The 26,350-nt window shown below is 39.9% G+C and overlaps 1 protein-coding gene across 3 annotated transcripts in view; it reads right to left on the minus strand.

Moving 5' to 3' along the window:
* The window catches only part of ATP8A2 (ATPase phospholipid transporting 8A2), a 338,953-nt gene that overhangs the window by 182,760 nt on the left and 129,843 nt on the right, over window positions 1–26,350 (minus strand). For all 3 annotated transcript variants that reach the window (XM_033051234.1, XM_033051235.1, XM_033051236.1), the window contains one exon: window positions 25,530–25,702. In XM_033051234.1, coding sequence (XP_032907125.1) covers window positions 25,530–25,702 — 173 coding nt within the window. The remainder of the gene's footprint in view (window positions 1–25,529; window positions 25,703–26,350) is intronic.

The raw sequence follows: 26,350 nt of genomic DNA on the forward strand, positions 1-26,350 counted from the left end.
CATCCCACAAAAAACCAAAACAAAAACCCCCAAAAACAAAAAATCCCCCCCAACAACAACCAACAAAACAACTTCCCAAGAAACCACAAACCAAAAAAGTAAACTAAAAAACCTGAAACAAAACACAAAAAAACCCCTACCAAAACCAAACTGCAAACCAAAAAACACCAGACAAACAAAAAAACTCACACCACAACAAAACAACATCCCAAAAACCAACCAATTAAAACTAAAAGCCCCCCAAGTACTTATGAGCTCTGTTTCCACCAATGAAGTACCCTCTCTAATTTTTAAAAAGAATTGTTTACAACTCATAAAACATCTTCTCTTTGTTCTACAGTTCTCATGCAGGTATTTTTCACACATACGAATTTACTTGGATCTCTTAATATTTCAACCAGATTTCTGTTCTTTGGACTAAAGGAGTTTCATTGAAAACAAAAAATTAAACCTCTGTTTTAGAGACTTTTAGAGTTAGGCAGATTCCAAAGTCATGCAAGTGTCCTGAAGCAAGTAATCTTCCAGCAGTATGTCCAGTTTTCATTTTAACACAAATATAACAGGGAATCCAAAGCCTGTTCCACTGCAACACTTTTGGTTCAAAGCCCAATGTTTCATCCAGCCCATTGTCCTGGGACTGTGGCACACTAAATGCACCTTTTTCTTTTTCCCCTGCCTTGCTGCAATTATTCTGTTTTAATTTCTTTTATTGACTTGGTTGCTTCACAACTTTTGATCTCCACCTTCGTGCAAGGCTTGGAAGCACCAGTTCTGTGGAACAGCTCCCCAGTGGTCTGAAATGTATCTCCTAATTTGCAGTACTTGTGCCCAATGCCATAAACCCCTCCCAGCAGCATTTAATCCCTCAGTACAACTTGCAAGAGCCATCAGATTGCATCCACCTGCAGCTCCAGGGCCTTTCATGAAACAGTCTTCAAAGGACCATGTTGCACAGCTAACTAGTCCAATCCTACACTCTCCCAAAACACCAAAGAACACCGCAGAATCATCTGGTGAAGCCACATCTGCATTAAGACCCACCCAAACTGGACTGGAACAAGAAATTGTGAAAATTTGGTTGGGGCCCCCTCCACTGCCTGCATACACATTCTCCCTCCCCCCATCCACCTTTTATACATGATATGAAGAATTTAATTAAACTGGAAAGTGATGGTAAACATATTCTAAAAGAGCCATTTCTGGTTCTATGCTGTAAAACTGTGACCAAGGCTTAGCCCATGGGGCCCCTGTTAAGCCTCCTTCCACCTCCAATGAGAAAATTCATATGACCAAGATATTTAGACTAATCTCTAATGCCTTCCCAGCTCAGAAACATATTATCTTTTAACCGGTTACAGACCTGTCTCGATTGTGGTTGACTAACTCAATCTATGACAACATAAAGCAAAACAGAAACATACGCTTTCTTAAAACATAAAAAAACCACGCAAAAACTTATTTTCAAAGTTGGTAAATATTTTGGCTGGAAGGGGAAGTAATGGGGGGGATGGGTCAGATACTTGCAATAAACCAAGAGCAAAACCTATATAAATCAAATAAATACCAGAAGAATCAATGGAGTAACTAAAGAACTTACTTTCACCCATAGAGTTGATTAGAAAATTATTAGGAAGAAAACAGTAGCCAGCTTAGCACAGGCTTCTTTTTGCTTGTGTTTTCAAGCCTGCTATCCATATTTGCAGACAGCTGTTCCTGTACCACATCAGATTCCCCCGCTAAATCCCACAGAGGACGGCTCTGTGTGTCATACTTTGGGAAGAAGGGTCTCAGACAGATGTCAGTTCTCACATTTCTCAGTACTTGAAGCTGGCACTGAGCATCTCTCCCCTTGCCTGGCTGCCTTCTCTCCCCTTGCTGGTGGGATCTTCTGTGTCTGAGAATGCAAGTGTCAAAGCAAGGGCAAAAGAAGCATTAAATTGATTTGTGTAAATTGGTCAAATTAGGAAACAAAACATTTCTGCTGAGGGCTATTTCCCTCCAGATAAGAGAGCGTTGTTTACTCTCTAGTCATAATTTAATTCCATCTCGGTCATCTCTGGAGCACAGATGCTGTTTTGTTTTACTTACTCAGACAGCAATGCTTGCAGGGGGAGCCTCTTGGGGGATGAAGTTTTGGGTGATGGAGGGCAGTGGAAGAAAGAGAGACTGGAATTGTAGCTTGTGCTTTCACTGCTTTACACTGTGCACTGCAACATCCAGGGATAGAAAACCAACCCCCTGCTATTCCTTCTCACTGCTGCAATAAATTTCAGGCAAGTGCTCTGCATTTCATTCTGCAGTGTACATCTGCCCATACTGCATGTAAAGGCAGTTCAGTGCCTTCCTTCTCAAAAAATTTGTGCAGACATCATTTGTTGTGGATATGAGAAGAGCTATGTGCTTTTTCATTATACTGCAAGCAAAGACATTTTCACCATCCTGAAGGAACAGGCAAAAGAACGATTGTCTACACAGAACCGAGTAACTTCTAGCAAAATTTTCTGTAATGCTCCTGCAACTCAATACATTAGGACAGTCAATTTCTGTAACAAGTAACTGTTATACCAAAAAGGCATAAATTCTATGCCATATTCTACCTCATTAATTATTAATTTGCCATGAATAAAGCTGCACTAAAGAAAAATCATTCCATTATTAGAAGCCAGAAAGCAAAATCATCTTCAACAGCTCCCAAAGCACTTGTACACAAATAATTTCAGGAACTCAGCCAATACTACAACAGAACATGATGAATTCACCATCATTCATTAGAAGAGAAAAACATGAAGTCCTGATGGTCCATTAACACAACAAAAATCCCCTAGATCCATTTATTTTAATTGCCAGACATAATGGAACAGTAGTATAGCTGAATCCAGAAAACACATAGTGCAAGTAATTTTGCAAATAAATATCATGTAAACAACAAGTATTCTCAAAGACTTTCTTGGAGTTTTTGCTTTGGAAAGCTATTGCACTATGGGCTTTGAAATGGATGAGCATTAAAAAAATTCACTAAGATTGTTCAAGACGGTTAACCAGTCAAAAAGCCATTAGAAAGACTGCAGTTGCGCCCAATCTTTAACAGAGAAACAGGTCCATTTACAGCCAAACTTATAACCACAGATGACACAATTTGACATCTGGTAAAGAAAGGAGAATGAAGGGGAAAACACTGAAAAATACTGGGGAGAACAAGAAAGGGTAAAGGCACTGTGGTGCCTGCCTAGCAATCTGCAAGTTCCTTTCCCCTTCTTTTGACGTGGCTTAAAACAGGAAGGGGTTTTATTGCTCTATAATAGCCCAAGTCCCCTTTTAGACCAGCACTCACATAGCCTTTTCCCCAACATATTACCACACAAACTGAGCACTACCCTCATGTCATCAAGTGAAATCAAATGAGGGGCAGAGCTTCAGCTGTTTCTAAGCTTTATTATTGCAAGGATCAAGGAAATTTGAAACATTCCCAGAGAGGACACCATTGCCCTTTCCAGAGCAGGCATTTCATTCTGACTTGTAGTCGTGGAGCAGAAGGAAAAAACAAATGTTCACTTACACCTCATATTTATGTGGTATCAGTTAGCTCTAGGGAATCACCTTGATCAAGGGTCCAGGATCCTCTAGACCCTGGCAGCTGTCAGTTGTATCCGCAAATTCACATCTGAGATTATGCGTCAGTTGGCTGCACTGACACTGGAGTGCAGACACTTGAGCTCATGAAAAACTGCCCCATCTCTACCTTATTTTAAACCTTTGTGGCAAAGACAAAACTTAATAAAGCAATACTTCCTTTACAGCCTTTCAAATCACTTTGTTAAGTCACAACTTCTGGTATCAAACCTATCAGAGCTTTATACGACTTCTTAAACTGAGTAATTGCTCCTGTTGAAATATGTTTGGGAAATAGAACTAGATTGTCAGCATTAAACAAGAAAACAGATAAGCAACCTGATCTCCTAAGTAATTATTCATCAGGGTTTATTTCAAGGCAGATTTGCATTTGTGTCTTCTGTAAGTAAGATATTTAACATATAATTATTCTGAAAGACACAGCAAGATACTTCAGGGGGAAAATGTTATTGGTACAGCTCAAGAGATGCTAAGAAAACAAACAAAAGTGAGGATGTGGCCAGGAGGAAGGGAGAGACTAATTCCCACCTGTAAAACCACTTTCAGACAAATCCTATATCTGGTAATTCAGTATACATGATGAGGCTGCCATCCTCAGGGAATCGGGGAGGTATTGCAGCTGACTCACAGAGAGGATTTATGCCTAGACCTCCAGAGAATAACTCATGTAAATAATTCCTCAAGAACCGGCTAATAAGACAAATATTAGAATACATTAAACTGTCTTCAATGTTATCTTCCTTAATCCCAGTCACTCCCAAATGTTAGACTAAGACTAGATTACGAGATCATTCAGGTCTTCTAGTGCTGTACAGAAAGTTCTCCAGTACATTTCAGACCAAAAGGCCTCTTCAACTTATTGTCTGACAATTGTGCACACAACTCAACTGGAAGTACAACCAAGAGAAAGAAATGGAAGCTTTTTAACGTTTGAAGGAATGCCTAATTAGTTCTCTTTCAATGCCACAAAGAGGACTAGTATAATTTGATCCTATCAGGGTTAAAATGTTACATATAAGATGGGAGACAGGCCACAAGAAATGAAACCATTACCACCACTTCTGATTTTCAATTGCACTTTCATAGTTTTGCAGTTTCAGAATACAGGGATAGTTTCCATTACACTTACATTATTGCTCCTTTTGGTGAAGGAGAGGGAAGTCAGAAAACCCCATAAATTTGATGCAAAAATTCTGTTATGCTGTCTTTCTTCCATGCTGTACAAGTAGCACAAAGACTGTGAAAAACACATTAAAAAAGCAGAACCCCATAAATAAGCTGTTTAAAAGAAAAATAAAATAAAATAAATACATGTTTGCACACATTAGCAGTAGACTGTCTGTTCAGGAGCATTCAACATCCTGAATTCCAGATAATGATACCATTTGCTAGAGAGAAAGGATTAGTGAAATCAAGTTTAAAAAGGCATTCACCACTGGATTGCTGCCTGATACCCATCAGAAGCTAATCAGTTTAATCACAGATAGGCCTGGGTTAAATAAACATGTAAGTTATTCAGAGTGTCTAAGTCTAAGAGAAAAGTTACTATACAAAAAAAGAGTGTTTTCCCTACCTGTGCTAAGTTCTGAAGCTATTGATACTCAGAATTGTCTACTGATACACCTGAACTCCAGTCATCACCAAAACAAACAGATCCCAATTTACAACTTGTGATTTTACTAGCCAAGATCTGAATGTAATGATAAAACTGATAAGCCATTTATTGCAGACAAAGTATTTATTCTGCACTGAGCCTTCAAAAGGCATGTTTTATTGTGCTAAAGGAATTAATAACTCAGTGAGAAATGCACAAGTCATAGCAGAGGAAAATCTGTAGACAACTTTCCTTACAGTAAGATACTTAAGGAGCTCAGTTAAATGCATCAAGGTTCATTCAGTCACACTGTTTATGAAATGGGATAAGTTCTCTTTGCTATTGCATAAGGTCACTGCTTTTTTATCTTGCCAGCAAATGTCATAGAAGAGTCACTAGCTGGTAAAGTTGGGTAAGATTTTATTTCTTTCTAAGAGCAGCAAAAACAGGAAGCTACTAGAAAGATGTGTTTAAGGTTGCGGTAGATCCACTATTTCAAACTGTATTTTCTAAAATAAGTTTTCCAACTCAGTTACCTGATTCAGTAATTACTCACCACCTCAATATTGTGCATAAGGAAAATTATCAATATTTTGACAACAAATTCATGTTTAAACCTCGCTCTTTTTTTTAACTTTCAACTTAACAGGAGCACTTTTATTGGGCACAAGTCTTATTCTCTAAGTCAAGATAATGGTGGTGTCTGTTCTCCATATCTGACCAGAGAGAAGCTGTCTACTGTGCAATTCACAATTTCTGTTTCCCATGTTGTTTCCACCATAGGAAGTTCCAGTACAACTATGACAGACCCCAGATTGTAGAAACTGCATCTCCCCAACCAATCACAGACACAAGAAATACTCCACACCACTGTATGAGATTGATATAATCTCTTTTTTAAACCCTTGCCCACTCTGTGAGTGTATAAACTACATGCAGAACCATGGAAGCCTTTTCAAGAAAAACTTGTTCACTCATCATGAAGAGGTTACTAAGTTGTAGCCTGGGATTGCTCAGTACTCTGGATTCTCAAGATGGAGCCATACTTCATACCTGCCAGTCTGTAAACAAAATTGGAATCCCTACTCCCATCCTAATCATCTTCCATAAGCTACTGCAATTCTTTCACTTCCACAAATCTCCCTTTCTCACACAAGAAACCAAAATGCTGCATCCAAGAGACAAGCATTCACTTGTCCTCAGCATTCACTTAACCTCAGTTAAGTCTCAATTTTCAATATTCTTCCTGGCTAGCCTATTAAATCTTACAAACCAAGTGGCCCATCCTTTACACTTCAGCAGTTCATCACTAATCTCTCAAGTTCCCCAAATACCACTTTTCCCTAGCTTATTCCCTTTCTGCTTTCTATCCTCCCCATAAGCATCTCCATAGGCACTCCCTTCTCAAGATTTTATTTTTCAGTACAACTCCTCTGTGAAAATACATTACAATATACACAGAAAATATTAGTAATTAAGCATGCAGTAACTGGGGTTCACAATGACATTCAGAGTCATCCTGTAACAACTGCAAGCACAAAACCCATCAAATTCACCAGCTGTCTTTCGTATGACTGGCTTCTTGGCAGAAGTTTATGAACTGCCTGATGCAAAATTTCCTGCTGGAGCCCACCCAAGTTCCATCCTTTGTCAGTTGCAAGCTTACTCCCTTTTTCAGTACTGGCAAAACTCATTATTACAGCACTTCTGAAATTACTGGAGAGTTTGTCAAATGTAAGACATGAAGAGATATTCCAATGGTAAGGCACGCTGATGGCATTAGGACTTTACTCAAACCAGAAATTTGAAAGATTTAATAGTAATAAATCCTCTAAATACATGAATTATTTGACAGTAAAAGTGGAAGGCTTTGAAAAAAATCTATAGAAAGTCGTTTTTCAAAAGATTAAAAGCAAATGTTAAGTACTTTGTGTCAAGTTTGTCTGCCTTGATTACTTATGTTAAATCAGGCAGAATATAACTGAACATTTTGGAGAAAACCATCAAATGTTTTCTATTAGAGTGTTTAAACTTACCTTTACAATGTGCATGATCAATTTTAAAATTGCTAACATTGGATTTCCTCACTATTACATGTTTTATTAATGTCATTTATAAAACAATGCATTCCCCTAGTAGTAATAACATCAAGCATCGGTTGAAACAGCAACTAGTAAAATGTTTTTGGCAAGACTGACAATTATAGCACCAGCAGATCCAGAAGTGCTCTGTTCCCTGAAAGGTAATGAAGTTCTGAATCAGGACCCACTGAAAGTGAATCGGTGCTCTTGACTCCACACAGCAGAGCACAGAGAACAACGAAGTCACCACTTCTTGCCTTCACAGCTAAAGGGTGTTATAATGTAAAAAAAGATCATTTGCTTGCTTCTCTGAACTACCCCACAGGCACTGTGCACATACCCACACAGACTGGGGAGGGAGAACAATTGGTGTCTCCCCTCTTCTCCAGTGAGTGCCCTATAAACAGAATAGGAGAAAAAAACTTGATTCACTGAGCCACTCACTAAGAAATATTTTGAAACAGTAGTTTGCATAAACACCGAGTAACAATAGGCTGAACTGCAGCTTAGCTCAGGGCATAAAATGTGATAACTACCTCTTTGTGAAAGAAACTTAAAAATGAGTTTGGTTTCTGAAGTATTAAATGTCCTCATTTGTTTTAAGTCCTAAGGGATACGACCCCTCAGCATCTCTGCCGAATCAGACTGCTGTTTGGAGTGGCATGGTCTTATTAACAATAGCCTTGGATTTGTTGCAGTATTTATGGCCCAATTTTAATTCTCAGCCATAGTCTTCACCAGAAATAAAAATTCAACACTAATTACAGCTGCCAAAGCACGTCTCTGAACTAGTACAGCCAAGGCAGACACACAGCCAGGTAAAACATGCTGAACAAACTTCTCCCATATAGAAAAGATGCCAGCTCTCTCTCTCTTCACTAAAACGCACTTGGTTTTTTTAGCTTATTTTTATACTGTCTTCTAAGACTTAACTACTCCATCCTTAGTACTTGTTTTCATTCTATCTCAGCTTGCAAAAAATCCCCATTTGGTATCAAATTCTGAATTTAACTGATGAGCTGTTTCACCTTCTCCTTTAAATCATCAGTAAGACACTCAGTCTGAGCTTGGTATTTATCCTACAAGCACTGTTCTCTGCCTTGTAGCTCAAATTACTGCCACATCTACTAGTTTTGCTTTAAGTCCTTCAGCAAGTTTCTAGTCCATGCAATATTTAGGCCAATAAAGTTGGGGATTTTTTTCCCAGGTTTTACGAGGAAATGCTTCCAAATGGCTTGCCTGAAGTATTTGCCACATGCAGTGTTTACCAACCTGCAAAACACTGCCATTTTGGTTTTTTAGAAGGAGATAGCATGCTTTTTCATTTACTTATACCAGCAGTTAATCTGTCACAGTTCTCTCAGTTTCAAGTCTACTCGAGATGTACCTTCCATGCTGGTGTTAATATTTTATGTAAGGATGGATGCAGAATTAACACCGAGGATTCTCACTGTCAACATACGTACAGGGAGCCAATTCCTTTGCAGCAGACACTGGCAAGACTCACTGCCTGGCTGGAAGAGCCTAGACTTCACACTATGCAGTTCATCCTGCTGAAGAAGCTGGTGGCAGCTGCAGCTCAACTACTTTCAGCACCTAAGCCAGCTAGATATCTTACTAATTTCAGAGCCAAACAACAGTTTATTCCTGTACTATAACATATTGGTGGTGCATTTCTTTATCCTATCTGTTGCCACCATCAGCCTTTCAAAACCCACTTGCTAATTTTGTAAATTAGGTTGCTAATCCCTTTATATTTAAAAACAAAGCTACTCTTCATTTACAGAATAGTCACTATTATTGTGAAACATAGATTTCCCACCCACATATCTGCAGAACCACTCCATTGCCTGAAGCCATCCTGGAACAAACAAGATGTATTAATACAGACTCTCAGTGTGCAAAGCCTGCAGGAACAGGCATCATCACACCCCCTGATTTTGCAGAGAGCTGAGCAAGGCCAGCTGTCTCAAGTCTCCATAGCAAATTGGGAGCACAAATCAGGTATTCAGACTTCTGAAACAAGCACCACAGACACAGAGTCATCCAGTTACTTTTACTGTTCCTGGTAAAGTCTTTAGAACAGGAAAGGCAAAAAGCTGAAATAGATTCTCAGCTGTCTCTAGCCAGAAACAGCATTTCTGTCTCTGTATTTGAGCTTCTGCAACCCGACAATTTCAGCATTACACTTGACTTCCATATAATTGCTGAGAGGCTTTTTCTAATTGAGATGTGACTAAGCCATGTGCAGACTCCACTTTTGCATGTTGGTCTTAAATTGGAGGAGATGTGACAATTCCATTGACTTAAAGAGTCAAATTCATATGATTCATGTGCCTATATAACACATACACTATATAATGCATATAACAGCCTTTATGCTGTTGGCATTTCATGTTTAACATTCCAACAGGATCTTCTCATAACCAGGAATGAGAGATCATCAAAAGATGTGGTCCCAGAGCTCTGGTTTCATTGCTGAAGAGCCCCAGGTAAAATATTTACTCATGTCACTGTCCCTACTTCATGAACAGTAAGACAAAAGCTCACAGTACAGGAATTCCAAACAAACCATCCTACAGACTATCTTTACTAAGAAGAATTACTTAGCACTCATACTTCTTCCTACTTTCTCCCCTCCTTACACTTGAAAGAGTTGAGAGAATTATCAATAGTTTGTATGCAGTTTGTAGGTTTCTTTAAAACCACTAGAACACAGAGGAACAAAAATCCTCTTTTGTTCAGCAGCTTTCCACTCAATAAAATTCCCCATTTGTCTTTCCTTTCCTAGACTTCTTTCCTCTTGCTAATCAGTGCCAGCCTCCAATTAGAATTGACAATAGAAGAAAGTCTTTTTATGCTTTTCAGTCATCACTACATAAAACACCATACTATACTTCATTCTCCACTCAGTTCCTTCTTCTCAAAAAAGAAAAACTTAGAATAAGTTTAGTGGTTTTAATCCTTTTCTTGTTCTCAAGCCAAAACCAAAATTCTTTCCAACCCTCCCATTCTGAACTTGGAGTGTGAATACTAAGCATGTGCTGGGCTTGTTTGCTGCACCTTCAGCTAAATTGCTGCTGCCACCACTGTTCCTGCTGTCTACCATCTTGCAAAATACTGGTTTTTACTGCACATATCAAATTTTTTTTAAAAAATTAATTTTCCCCTAGATATAACCAACTGGAAACAGCATCACAGATAAGCCTGTCAGCCTGGTATTCAAGACTAAAATCCAGAAATGAATGCAAGGCCCAATACGAAGAAGGTGGAAGGTATATGAGGAAAAAGAAAATGCAAACAGTGATTCTAGAAGAGGAAGATCAGATGCAAAAAGAATATTATGATTGTGAAAGATGCAGTTTGTAACATCTGGATACTGTCGTCTTACCACACTGTTGTGTCTGCATAAAATGGCTGCACATCTTAAAACATCAGCACAGGTTGAGAACCCATGCCAGAATTCCACAATAAAAACACCTCTGTCCTTTGAACACAAAAACACAGGCAAAATAGTAGGGAGCAATCAGGTATCACACATTAATGAAATAGTTTCAGAAACACAGTATCAAAACTGAGCAAAGTCTCCCAGACAGGCTGAAGGAATCCCTTCCCCCATGCATTGTCTACTCTCCTAGTAACTTTTATTTTTATTTTTATTAAAGCTCTTCAGGCACACTGCAACTCTAAGTTAAGAGGGCCCAGAATAAAGTTGCACTGCTGTGGAGAACATCGAAATGACAGACCTGCCTTCATTATACCATGGCACACCTGGGACTGTTTTCACAAACTACATCTGATCCTATCGTGCCAAGGTACAGAAATTGTTGCTGTGCTTTACACAGTTTAAAATATGCCTCTTCCATGCTGCCAGTCACTGAAAGAGCAACAAGTGTGACCTCTTCTACCACTTGGGGTCCTTCACACGACCCATTTCTAAGCAAAGGACTGCAGAGAAAGCACTGGCTTTACCCCAAGAGATGCCTGCAAAAAAAAGCCAGAACTCCTGGAACACTTCTTCCCCTCTTAGCAGAGCCATGAACCACACATCAGGAGCCAGCCTTCGATAAGAGGCACAAATACCATTAAACAGAGCTTTAAATCAGCAGAGCTTTTTATATCCGGTAATAGATCCCAACTGTATGGAAACATTAATATTAAGCTCTAAGGACTAAGGATATGGTACTGGGTCCAGGACACATGCTTTTAAAAGGTCCCTAAATGCTTATTCATCTAATAAAGCACAAAAGCTCTAAAGAAGCTGTTGCCATCTGTTTTCTGGGCTTAGACATTTCTATATTATCCTCTCCCTACTCCCACCAACTGTTATTTGGAGATAAAAGAAGAAACCAAAACCAGAAAAATTAACACTAGGACTGCATTCTGGAGTCACAACTCTCCTCTTGAGTAGTGAAAGGATCTCCAAAACTTTGTAATATGGTACAGTAAGTTGCATTGTGGGCAGAGTTAAGTTTTAATTCACTGTTTTTCTTTCTGTCATTTAAATCAGACTCAGTTTCTTTTGCATGTTGTTCTTTGCAGTTTAATGTGAATACTTTTATTACCTGCAATTTGAACATGTTTGTTTTAAACAAACAACTTGAAAGTAGTAGTTGAAGAGGAAAGAATAGTTAAGTGCCAGGTTTCCTTTGATCCAAAGGTCTTCACAGCTGGGACAAGCAGGGACCCCAATAACTATACCATAGGCTAGGTTCAGAGCACCTTTTGTGCATATCATATAAAACATTAGTCTTTTGGATAAGCAAAAAAATAACTTAATGATACCAGCAGTAATTAAATCAGGTTTATTTTTTTTTAAATCAAGTAATGTGTAAGCACTTCTTTACTTTTTTTATTTTCAAATAAAATCAGGCGCAGAGTTGGCTTTGGGGAGGGCTGTAACAACTGTGGTATGTTTAAAGGGCCTCCAACCAATGCCTGTTACTTACAAAAGCAACCTCCACCTTCACCCTTTATTTTAGTTTAGATTATCACTCAGAGATAGTCTACACTTTCCAGTCCCATCAGGACATCATGTCAACTGCTCTAAAAGCTGAGGGGAAGACCCATTAAGTGACAGTGGGCACTGACGCCCAAGCACATGCAGTGCCTGAAGTCAATTCCTTCCCAGCCACGGACATGAACAGAATTAAGCAGCCTTTTCTCTGCAGAGAGTACTCTGATGGTTGATCAGAATCTACAACACAGAAGATTCACATGCTTCCTCAAAATAACAGGTTAAACATTAGGAACTGCGCAGAGAGAGGCAGAGATGGGATTCAGCTTCTCAAAGCACACAGTTTCTCACAGCCTAGGAGCTCCACAAGCACAGAATGCTCACATCACTGCACTGCACAGCAACTTCTGGGTCCAACAGCCTCCACTGGGACATGCCTTACTTTAACGATATGCCAGCCCTAATGGGATGCCTGTGTTCCATCCATATTGATCTTCAGGTTAACCACATCACTAAAAACCCCAAAAAAAACCAACCAAACAAAAAATTATCACAGGAAGAAAAAATACTTGCAGTTTCCTGTTCACACAACCTGCATGAACCTTGCATATACTTGTATATACATATCAGATTATAAAACAGAAGCTATGTGTAGGCATTTATTTTTAAAATAGTCATGCAATATTTACTCTCTAAATGTGAAGGCACTTGATATTTTAAAACTCTAATGTTCAAAATGTGAATAAAAGTCACCTTGTGGTGAAGAAAATCTCTCAAAGAAGTGTTGCCATACAGCATGATACTGAACCTTTCACAAAGGCAGTGTGCAGTTTTCAGAGTAGCTATTCAGTAGTTTGAGATGACTTCACCACATTTTTGACTTATCAAAGTGCAAAAACTGCTGGTGGTCGTACCATGCAACAAAAGGACAGCAGGTCACTATGTACCTGTGGTATGCCCAGGATAGCAGGTACCACAGATGTCAATCACTGTGTGACAGACAGAGCACTGAAACAGGCTGCCCAGAGAAGTTGTGGAGTCTCCCTCACTGAGATAGATATTCTGGATGCAATCCTGTGCCATGTGCTCTAGGATGGTCCTGCTTGGGGAAGTGAACCAAATGACCCCAGTGTGGTCCCTCCTGTGATTTTGTATTACCCCAAGGTACATTGTTAGAAGACATGGCCAAGACAGTTGAACAGGTTTTAGATGACCAGGTATAGCAGGACAGTCTCCCACAACAATTATTGTTGTCAATAAGCATGAAGTGGGGTCCTCAGACATTTTTTCTTAAATCCCCACTAGTTACTACACTCATTCAGCTAGTCAGACAAAACCAGCAAATCCCATGAATGTGCTAAGAACGCCTGAGCTCAGCAATTAATGTAAAAATATTCATTAGATTTTTACACTTGGGCAGAATAAAACACAGTTCTATGTTGCCTTTAAAAGTCTACCCTGACAAAACATCCCTGAAGAGCTTAGATTTCCAGCCCACACATGTTGTTTATCAAAAGAAACAGACATGAGAAACAGTGAAGAAGAAAGCTTGAACACATTTCTCCCTTAGATTCCTAAAACCAGCTGTACTGAAAAAATAAAGCTAAGTCAACCATCCAGCACCAGGGGAGGGACAGTCTCAAGCACCAGAGGTTAAAAGCAATCGTGCCTGATACCTTGAAGGGAACTGCTTCAATTTATTCTTCCAAGATGAAGCTGGAACTTCTTAATCAACAGTAATGCAGCTGCAAAAAACATCTTGCAAAGTAGCAAAATAATCCTGTTGTTGTTTATTGCTCTGGAGGTCATCCCCAATTCTAAGTTGAACTCAGTTACAGTTTTTGCTCCCACTATACCAACCAGTACTCAAAAATTTACAGAGACCTAGTTTGAACAGCAGAAAATCCCACAGTACAGCTACTTTCTATTTATAAAAAGTAGGGCCAAATCAGGTCTAAAATATGGCTGTATTGACTCTGATGGTTTTATGAACTAGTTGCTAGTTTTGACAGTTTTAAGGATACTTGTTGGAGGACTGGAGAATAACACACAAAAAGGTCCTACAAACAACCCTCAACAGAGCCAAGAGATGTGCACACATACCTGATCTGTGGGCAGTGATCTCAACATCACCACCTAGTCCTGGACACACTTGTACCACTATAGCAGTGTACAGAGTCATTCCATCTTCTGACAAAATCACTGACCCACTGCTCCAAGAGACCCATCACACCATGAAGACTACATGTGGATGATGACCTATGCATACAACCCAGTACCAAGGCATATGGAAGCACCTCACCTGGAGGATGAGGAATGTAGAGGTAGAATGTTTTGGAGAAACTTGGCACTGACTTGGACACTGAATATACTATATGCATAAATGACCCTTCACCTTCTGCATGCAGTTCTGAACTTAACATTTCACCAGATTAAAGCCAAGTGAAAGATTACAGAGGAGTAAACCACAGCAAATGATTCTACATACATAATCATAGCAGCCAGTCTTGAGCTGCAAAGCAGTTCTTAAGACCTTTCAACCCCCACAGAGACTGCAAAATCCTGCCTCCCCACACATCAGGATCAGTTCAGCCAGCAACCTCCAAATGGTCATCACTTCCATCATGCTTCCAAAGAACAAGAAGCTCTTTTGCAGAAAGATGACAGGCAGTTGAGTTCTCAAACAGATGTCTTCAGCCCAGCTGTATCAAGTTTGCAGTTCATCTTCATTTTGGCACCTTAACACATTATGTCAAGATTTGGGTTGTTTTTAGGACTCCTTGGTTCTCCCTATGATAGTCCACAAGGAACAGCTCTTTCAAGACCACATGTAGGCAAATAGCCACAGATAACACCCCACACAGGTTTAGAGGCTCTGATCGAAGTGCTCCCTGTAGGAACTTGAATTTGTGTGTTTATGTAGAAAATAATAGGTTTATGTAGAGCATAAATAAAACAATCCTAGAAATGCACAAAGATCACATGTTATACAAAGTAAGATGTGACAGAAGACCTGTAAGGCAGAACAATTTAAAAGTGTAAGTGTGCCATGACATGGAAAACAGTAAGAGAAGTGGATATGAAGGAGCAAGATTTAAAAGAGATCATAATTTTCAATGTCTATCACTGTCATCTATTCTAGACACTATTGGAGATGCAAATTTGAGAGGGCTGTATTCAACACACATGCCAAAACAAGATATCAAAGCAGCTTTCCCAGAAGAGGGTGGAGCTGTTTAAACCTCCTTTTTCAGAAAAAAATGTACGATGAGCCTACTGGTGCAGAATCTACCATTTTAATCCTGCCAGTGGTGTTCAGAACACAGAGCCCTTAAGCTGAACGGTAGCTCTGATACAGCAGAAAATGAGGTTTTCTTCAAGTTCTGGAGTGTATCTTTGCAAGTACAGGTATTCCTCACACATTTTCTTGGCTTGCCTTTTCTTAGAAGTACTAAGGAGAATTACTAGCACAGAGAAAAGATTTTTATTTTTTAACAGGATGAGTTTAGTACTGCTCTGCATAAGCAGGTGAGCATCCCTTACAGACTGCAAAACTCAGAGGATTCTGTGGAGAATTATTCCTACTGTCGGTGGGCAACTGTACAAAGGAAAGGCTAAGCCCCAAAAAAGCTATTACACCACTAACATGGCTACTTTGCTAAATGGTTTCCAACTGGGCAGTTTTGTTTGCCCTGCAGAATATGGTGGTATTTACTCACACAGTTAAAGATCTGTAGGTCTACACATTTCAAGCACATAAGCAGGCCAAAAACGGTATAGCCCACTAGAGCCAGAGCCTCTTCATTTTCCTATTCATGTGAACAAACTTAAAGAGTTTGCTTCCTTGTCTTGCCTGTTGAATCAAATCAGGTTTACTCTATTTCCCTCAAGCATAGTTTTGGTTTTATTATTGTGATTTCAAGGATATGAATAGCAGAGAAATACATTTAAGCTTAGCCATTCTTTTCAGTTTAAGGTCAAACTTTTCCAAATATCTAGTATGGATTCAGCTGTGCTCCTACTGAACTTAGACATACTCTAGAGTCAGCTTCCACCAACACTAAGCACTTTTGGAAACTCTGATCAGAGTTGTTTTACCAGTTCAGCATCCCACATATTACTACAGTGCCCTAAAGCCCAGAGTCCTCATGAAGGAATTCCCTGCAGTACTTAGAAGCTTGCAGAACAGACTGTTCCTGCCTGTGTAATTTTATATCTGTATTTTAACAATGGAAAATACAATATTTAAGTTGGTCCTGTGGGAGAGAGCATGAGACCCTGTTGGATCTTATGAAAGGAATAATATTACAGTTGGTTTGAGGTTTGTTTCTGAACACAATGCAGCACCACATATTCTTTAGAGGCCTTTGTCTTCTGTACCTTCTTCACACATCAGAGTTTTAGTGAAATTCAAATATTAAACTTGGAAGACAAAAATAAATATTTCAATAAAGGCAAGGAGAATCGTCAAATCATCTCCTAAGAAAAGTTTTGAGATCTTTGAAACTACCCAATTCTTAGAGAAGAAAATTCAGAATAGGAATGATCAAGATAAGGCTACCTATTTCTTCATAACATTTGACAAATCATTACAAAAAAAACAGAAAAGGTAAAATATTTCCTTGCAATTGCAACCTCTAGAGCAAGGAATTAAGGAACTCCACATAGCCAGAAACCTTTACAAACCAGTCGCAAGGTTGCAGAAAGGCACCAGACCCTTGGCCTCCATCCAGCCTTATGGATCAGCAGGGAATTCCGTAAGAGGAAACATTCAGTCACTCCCTAGCAGACAACACACTGTTCCAGGAACTCAGGAAAAGGGTATTTGGCACAACAGACAAATGGTAAGAAATAAGGACAATGGTGTCAAGAGTCCAATTGTGCCAGAATGCCTAAGCAGGAAAAAAAAGACATTACTGAAGCCTAATGGAGAATCAGAGCATCTGACATCTGTGGTTTGGGGAGAAGCTTTATTTGAGACAGGACAGTGGGTTGCAGTTAGCCTACCCACCTCATCATATTAAGAAACTCAGCAGACACAAGTGCATACACCAATGAATGTTTCTGTGCAGTATGTCAGAGACCATGTATTACAAACGCCACACAAGTCATCTTCAAACAGTTCAAACACTCTGTTGTTAACTAAGATACAAAGGTACTTTACACTCACGCTGGCAAACTGAAGGAGCTTGGGTAAGCCCGGAGTAAAATATATATCACCCCCTAATCATTAAAAAGAATGAAAGAAAAACAAACATCAATCAAACACCAAACACCTCCCCTCCAAAAAAGACCCTACATATTTTACTTGAAGAGTGGTGATAACACACTTCTAACGCTGTTTTTACAAAAGATAAGCTTAAAATGAAGGGACACAAATAGTTAGAGGTGGGTTCAGAAGCGGAACTTTGCTGTACTACTTCTGAATAAAAAACCTGGTGAACTTCAGCATTCACGCCATCACCCTCAACAGCTTTGCATAGGAAATGAAGAATATTATATTCAATAAAGAAGGCAGGGGAATTTCAGTGAGAAGAAAGCAATTGTTCAATTTGGAACTTGACCAGAAGACAGGGGTTAACACACTAACACTTGTGGAAAGAAAAATATACCAGTACTATGAATTTCTCATGGAACAGAAGGTATTCCAAACCACAGTTTTATCTTTCTTCTAAAATAGCATACGTTCCAGCAGCATAGTTTTTTCTCATGTGCAGTATCTATGGAATGTTTATTTTCCAGTTTGGGAAGTGTAGCGCTAAACATAGCACTGCTGGCTGCTCCTGCTCAGAAACTGAAGAGACCAGAAGCAATTTGGTCAAGATACTGTTGTATGGTGAAGAAGCAGACACTGGTATCATTTGGAACTGTTTGTGAGTATTATCACCCCATTGATGAAGAGACAAATTTCACTTGCATTCGTAAGATGGTTCAAGTAAAATGCTAAGATTTTGGTCACCTAAATATTAGGTTCACAATGAAAAATGGTAACAAACTAATTTTAAAAATAACAACCAGAGTATGCACTACCTGAAGGAGAAAATTACTAAGTTTTTGTCAGGACATGCAGCATTTTTCCTACAAAATTGTTTCCAATGCAAAAGGTTAATTTTAGCTGTATTCATTCATTTCCTCCTTTTCCAAATACTTGGTGGTAAGTAGATTTGCTAGTAAGAATGGTAACATATACAGGAAATAGAGGTGAAGCAGAATTTTTCATTCATAATCAGTTACGAGCATGAAAACTCATTCAGCTGGCCATCCAAAATAAACAGAAATTGAACACTAAAACAGATACAGGATCTGAATTGATATGCACAAGATTAAAACAATATGAACTTAGTTAATTAGCTAAGTATTTTTCTTTAATAAATTAAAAAAGGCAAACATTTTGCCAAATTGTGAACAGCAGTGGAGACTGGAACACTGATTCAACTTAGAGATTACTTCATTTGAATTATTTCCTCATCTGAACAAATAACGCCAAATAATTCTAAGAATAGGAACAGTCACAATAATGGGATGAAGTTAAGCAGTGAGAAATGTTTGGCCACATAGCATGAATCATTTAAATTCAGGCTGTCAGGCAGTTAATGGTTACCCAAGGGAAACATGCTTCACCTGTGTCATTTAGAAAACAAACAGTACCAGTTAAAACAGTATCTTTTAAGTACTGTTTAAGCGTGAACAGTATTTTTTCCCCCTTTAAACACTAGCTGTGCATTTGAATGATTGGAACTATGAGAGTGAGGTTCAGGAACTGCCATCGCTCAGAACACTGATTAAAAAGAACCGAGTCAAAAAGTCAAAATGTGCAGCAGAAACTCACTTTGCCACTCAGAGGACAATATAATTACCAAATTTATAAGACCAAGCTCTGCTAGAGTTTGCCCAAATTAGTTTTCCAGCTCAGAATTGGTGACATTTTCCAAGTTTACTTAGCTCTTGCAAAGCAGCCAACAGGCTTTTAAGAAAAACAATCATAAGAAAGTCCCAAGATTGCTTTACACATCCCTACATACACACTGAACAGTTTAGGTGATCATTTCTAATCATCTGTGAGTATTCTTTATTCAAGAGTGTAGAGAGCACCATGTAATGCTGCAACTCCAAACCTTCCTCCCACTTCAATTATCTACAAACACTAAAGCTGTCAGAATGGTTCTTCCCTCATGGTTTTCAAAGTCATGAGATGAATATTGCTGTCATGAGTTGGCAGGAACAGAACAAGAGAATGAGCATTGATTATTTAGTAGGTGACAGATGAGGGGAAACACAAGATGTACATACGGGAAAATGTAACACATCCATAATTTTCTTTGGGACCAATTAACATTAGAATTGGCTAGCATACTCTTAATCAGAATTGAATTGCAATTTTTTGTCATGAAAATGGGGATCTTATCTAATGAAAGCCAGCAAGATACTTTTTTGATTCAATAAATAAATACACACTGAACCACAGCACAGAATAATCATTTTGTCAAATACTAACACCAGGAACAATATGTGAGTTGGGGAAATAAATATTTTAGAAGTATTCCAGATGTTCATTTTGTCAGCTATGTTATTAATGTCTCCTCCAAATCATGATGGAAGACCAGAAGCACCCCAGCTATGGCTTTACAACTTGGAGTGCTGTGACAACTTTTCTCTTGGCTCATCTCTCCTCTCTCCTTAGCTGATGAAGGGACTCTAACAATTAGTAATATGTACTCTTTGCAAGCTGCTTTTTGCCTTCCCTTCTCCAACCTTCTGCTTTCAATTCATTAAACCCCTACCCTCTCAACACCCAAGCAGACACACTCTAGTGAAAGGGTATGTTCATTTCAGAACATTTAGTGTCTGTTCTCAGTGATGCTTGTGGATTCATGTCCTCACCCCAGCCTCCCTGCATGCTACACGCAATAGCAACACAGGTAGAACAGGGTTTTCCTGTTGATGGGAAGTTGTTTCTAAAACATACATTTTCTCATTTTGCTCCTTTTTTTACTCAGCTCCTAACCATTATCACTACAGCTCCAATATTGCTCAAGGTACTAAAAGTAACAGTTTGTGCCACTATCAACTAATGTCAGCTGGTGAGATTGGGCAGAAGCCCTCCAGAAGTCAGTGTTCAGATGCTGAGCAACAACTGCACACACCTTTCACACCTAAAACCAAGCAAAATCATCCTGATGTAGTAGCCATGACATGGCAAGTGTCCTTGAGGAAATAGCAGGTAGTCCATAGAAACTGCTGTTGCTGGATTTTCTCAATTTCTGTTCATGCTGCACCACTTTATAGACACCTGTGCAGAACATGACATCTGGTCTAAGTACAGCAGAAAAGTTGATGGATTATACAGCAATTGAGACATTTTTGTTTATTTTCCTATTACCTGAAAGGGTAATGTCCTACAAGGGCATCAACTCACTGTTCACTCAGCTGAAAAGCTGCAGGATCTAAGTACACATATAGAAAAGAAACAACATCCCAGCATCATCACCTCAAGCAGTATTGCAGAAATGGTCAGTAATACAAGTAGAAGAGAAAAGAATCTCGCTGAGGCAGAGATTCTTTTTCATCCTAATACGGGATGGGTTCCCAGTCCTATGCTATGCATCTCTCTGGAGATGCTTGTTTTGTTGTGCTTACATCTGTGAAAGAAATTAAGCTAAGGACTACTTCTGCTGTCCAGCAATTAATTTTAAGTACCAAAGTACTTATGAACTGCTTAGAATGATTTAATCTCTTAAATGCTGATGGATTGGTTCTTCCTAATGGATGTCTTGTTAATATGGCATTAAACCCATACAAAGGCAGAGTCACTGCCACCTGTAAAGAAGTTCTATTTAACAATAACAAAAGGTTCCCAAAGCATAGTCATAAAAATGTGTTTCTGAAACACTGCATTAATTCAACTACAAATACTTCCAATTCAAGGCAGGCTGTTCAGAAGAGAATTAAATATAAATTTAAAATTATATTGCATTTTGAAAATATTAAATATTAAATGCCATAACACAAGTTATATACTTCTCAGCTACTTTTACATTCAAAGCCAAATGTAGCAATATGCTGTACCTACCAGTTAGTGTATAAACACTAGATGAATGATAACACTCCATTTTGTTATTAAAAGAATAATCTCACTTCTACCCAAGCCTTAACATTTTGCGTCTCACAAAACATCACTCAAAACAGGTCCATTAAAGGAACATTTGAAAACCAGAGACAGGTAATCATTAGCTCAGATCTCACAAATGAAGTCATGAGTTCAACTGCCTTCCAAATAACATTTACTTCCACTGAAAAATAAGTTTTGCTTGCTCTTGACATGCTGACATCCCAGTCAGTGTGAGGAAAGATAATAAGATCTGTCAGTCTCTGGAAAAACTTTTAACAAACAAGGCTTTTTCTTAGAGTTGTTTGATTTGATTTTGCTAACTTTACCAAGTCTCCTGAGGGGTATATTTTTCTCCACTGTGCCAGTGGCCTGCTAGAGACACTGTAACAGTGGAAGACTTAACCCCATCAGAAGATACCATCTCTCCCTCTTAATGCAAAAAGGAGCCAGGTTTACTACAGTTTCATTTTAAGGGATTACCCCTGAGAATGAAGTTCAACTACAGTTTATGCCTAAAACCCAGAAAATGAATATACAGTATGCCTTAACTATATTTAAAAAAAAATTCTGAATGGCAAATGCAGCTGAAACTCCCCAGAGAAGATGAAAATGTTTTAGCAAATTTATGAAATATTAATCCCCATGAACTTATTCAAAGTGGAGAATAGCAAGGCAACTCCTCCTACTGTGGTTAAACATCATGCCACTAAGCTAAAGAGCCACATCCCGCTTCCAATTAACATTCCTGTTTGAAGACTAACTCTAATTTGAAATGTCCTCTTTGTCAATTCCATTTTAAAACTTCTTCCTGTGAAGTATAAGTGCACTGCCTTATTTGACACACAAAGTACTATCGAAAACAACCCAGAGCATTAAAAAAAAATGTTTTTCTTGCTTCAGTATCAAGCACCTGGCAAGTGACTGGAAGGTTCCTGAAAAGCCTTAAAGGTTATTAAAAGCATTCCTCTTTTTCCCTGGGACTTAAAATTCAGTTATTTTCATTCCTCCTTTTAAGTTATGAAATTACATCATCTCTTCCCCTTTGATTTATACTTTAAAGTATTTTTTCTGCATTGTTCCTCATTTTGCTAATTCATTAATAAATAAAACTCTTGTTGGTTCCCCTCATGAAATAATGAAAGAGGAAATGTCCAGTATGGCGTATCAATTGGCAAAACAGGACCGATTGTTACATTCAGATAATTACATATATTTTATGCATAATTTCAATAATTTGCAATATATACAGTAAATTCATGAATACAAGCCGCACTGAGTATAAGCCGCATCTCTGGGTGTTGGCAAATATTTCGGTTTTTGTCCATAAATAAGCCGCACCTGAGTATAAGCCACTCTGTCGTTCGCAGTGAGGACCCGCGTGCAACAAAGTTGCCAAATACTAACAGAACCGCGGCATGGCGGGGGGTTTACTGGCTCAACTAAGGCTGTGCAGGCTCGGCCCGCTAGGGGCTGCTGACGGGGCCAGGTGGCCCAGCTCGGTGGTGCCACTCGGGACTGGCCGCCGCCTCTGGGTTCGCTCGCCCCGGCCCCGCTCCCGCTGCGGTGCCGGCCGGGCACGGAGAGAGTGCCCTGCTCATGCCGCGGCGCTGGCCGGGCACGGAGCACCCTCTGCTCCCGCCACGGCGGCGGAGGGCGGGGGTAGAGCTCCCTCCCTCCTCCCCGGGCCGCGGCAATGGCGGCGCGCCCCCACCCCGTCCTCCCCGAGCTGCGGCAATGACGGCGCGGCCCCCCCCGCTCCTCTCCGAGCCGCGGCAATGGCGGCGCGGGGCTTCCCCGTCTCTCCCCTGGGCTGCAGCAGAGGAGGGAAGAAGAGAGCTCTCCTGCCTCTCTCCCCGCCCCCCGTGCTGCCTGCAGGGAGCCAGGGCAACACAGTAACACTGTAACAATCGCGGAATGCCGGCTTTTACTGGCAGGTGCTTGGCTCGGCGCCCTGGCTGGCACGTCTGGGGTTGTAAATGTCAGAAAATTATTCACATATTAGCCGCCCCCAACTATTAGCCGCACTTCCGGGTTTCCACCAAAATTTTTGTCAAATTGCTGCAGCTTGTATTCGTGAAATTACTGTAATTTATTTCAGCTACATTTGCTTTAGCTTGTCAAATCTTTGAGAAATAAACTAACAAAGTGCCTTGGAAAGATCTCTGCCACAGCATTGTGACAGAGTAGGAAAGCAGGAGCTCTCTATCTGCTCTGTGCTTGTTAACTTCCCCCCAAACAGAACACAACATAGGGTCAGTTCCCTTCCCAGGCTTGGTGCTCTTGAAGCCCAAGGCACCTTTACTCTGCCCCTCTCACTGACCCTACACTGGGGCCTGTTGCATTCTGAAGATGGCTGCACTTGTGTTAGCTCCCTCTTGTAAAACACTTGTCACTCCATTAAACAGCTGCAGAAATGAGACATCTGCTCTGAGGCTCTGTGCCTTCTTCCTCTAGCCCCCTGCCCAAATTTTAAAAAAATTAATCAGCAGCAGAAGGAAAAGCTGTCATCGCTGAACACTACAGGGAAGAGGGATTTTCTCCCTCATCTTCATCCACTTCTACTGCATGCTCAAACAAATTGATACAAACCCCTCTGAGCCTTCTTTTGTCTAGGCTGAACACTTCCAGCTCTCAAATTCTCCTTGTATGACAGATGCTCCAGTCCCTTTATCATCTTCACGGTCCTTCACTGGACTCTCTCCATTAAACCTGTTTGCATCTTATGTGAAGATTCCCAGAACTGGACACAGCATTCCAGAAGTTATCTCACCAGTGTGGAAAAGAAGGATCACCTCCCTCAACCTTCACCAATACTCTTTACACTGCAGCCCAGGGTAACACCCGTCTTTGCTTTGCCACTGGGATTCATTGGTGGCTCATGGTCAGCTTGTCCACCAAGGATCCCAAGATCCTTCTGGACAAAGGTGCTTTCTAGCTCAGCAACCCCCACGGTTTACCGGTGTAAGATGGTTGTAACTCCTTAGGCATAGGACTTCGCATTTCCCCTTCTTGAGCTTCATGAGATTTCACTACTCAATTCTTCAGCCTATTGAAGTCCCTCAGAAGGGCAACCAAGCCCTCAGTGTTATCAATCACTCCTCAGTCTCATATCATTTGTAAACTTGCTGAGGACATACTCTATCTAATCATCAGGTGATTAATGAACATGTGGAACAGCTCTAGCCCCAGTATCGTGCAGTACAGCAGCCCAGAAAACAAATGGAAAGAAACTAGTCAGATAAAAAGCCCAAGGGTTCAGCTATATCAGGTACGTGGACAGCACTGCTTTTGCCATGTGATACTTGTACAAAAGTACACACATAAAAGGTAACTAACACTGCAAAAATAAAAGTAGTACAAGGTCTCCATATAGTCATTTCCCACAAAGCAGGTCTTGCTTCTAGAATGCAAATAAAACTTCCTGCCTGCCTGCCTAAATCAACAATTCCTCCTGGTCACAGGTCTCCCCAAATACCAGCAATGAGCACAAAAACACACAATCCTCAAAGCCGCATAATCTTTCAAAGTTAAAAATGATGCAGCCTTCCTGCTACACAAAAAGTAAAGTAAGCCAGCTTTTGGTTTTCATTTTCTTCGGGCTCTTATTTCCTTCCTTCTGAAGTCGTCATGACATAGGACCATATCTGTGCATGGCTATATCCACAAACAGCAGTAAACTCTGCTGTGACTTAGCAAAGCAAGCAGTAGTCTAACATTTTAATAGAGCAAATTGCATTGTTATCACATGCTCGTATAATACACAACTAGAAGTCAAGACAAACTTAAATTCATCCAGAGAGCTTCTCTAGAGCTGAGCTGAAGAGTCACACAAACATTTTGATTACAAATGACATCCATACCACTCCTTCTCATCAGTGTCTACTATAATCAGGCAATCAGGCACAGTGTTTTCTCATGATCTTTCATCACTTTATGGAAGAGATTGGACTCAGCTGGGACTGACACTGGCAGAGGGAATTGTATAATCTGATGACACAATTTTAATGAAGGACATGCTTCCTCCTCCATAGGAAGAAGAAAGCCACTACTAAGCAAGCTGCCCTCCAGCCTATTTAAGTGTGGCAGTGCGCATATTAGGCTGAATTTCACAGGCTTCATGCCCATTTTGTTACCCAAAAAAGTCAAGGAATTCCTTACCTGCAACAAATGACTGCTTTACAGGAGAGTGCCAAGTCCAGAAAGCTCTGCCTGACTTCAAATGACAGGGCATACTTCAGTGTGTGGCCATCAATAATCAGGGCAATATCATTTTCCTTGCCCAGTGATTCCCCCAGACTGGTACAATGCTGAGTCAGAGAAGCTCTTGTTGCCTGAAGAAAAAAAAAAAGAAAGAAAATGTTTCTTCCTAATACAAGAAAATTCCCTTAAAGTAGACCAAGGTATCTCCACAGACCGTGGTACACGTGCACCCAAACTGGCACAGACATGAGCTAATATTGTTAACAGTATCTTATGCAGACATACTAACTTGTGTCACAAATCAGCAAAAGCTGCCTCTGGTTGCCCTAGAAATGTCTTGTTCCAGAGCAGACTCCAGCTCTTTACCACACAGCCCTGCATGATGGATGTGCCCAATGCAGTTGTGATACAGCCTTCCCAACTGTAGCCCAAATCAACTTTCCTGGGCCAAACGGTGAGAAAATAATCAGGCCACTTTAACACAAAGGGGAAGGGTGGGGGAAAAGAGGAAAAGTTGCTTTGCAATTCATTTTCTCTCACCCCACTCATTAGTATGGTAATCCAAACAAACTCACTCTGATTCACTAGAAAACTAGCCCCAAACTGGAGGCAAATTTACAGATTAAGTTAATGAGTGTGACAGAGAACACAGTTCAGCCATTTCAGACACAGATTACCTTTTGCACCTTCTTCTTTAAAAGAATGACTGCATAATTCCCTGTTTCCCCATTAAAATGTGAGGGATTAGATTTATGACTTCATGGCATTCTTTATTTACA

This window comes from Catharus ustulatus, chromosome 2 (genome assembly GCF_009819885.2).
Source record: "Catharus ustulatus isolate bCatUst1 chromosome 2, bCatUst1.pri.v2, whole genome shotgun sequence".
Classification (NCBI taxonomy): Eukaryota; Metazoa; Chordata; class Aves; order Passeriformes; family Turdidae; genus Catharus; species Catharus ustulatus.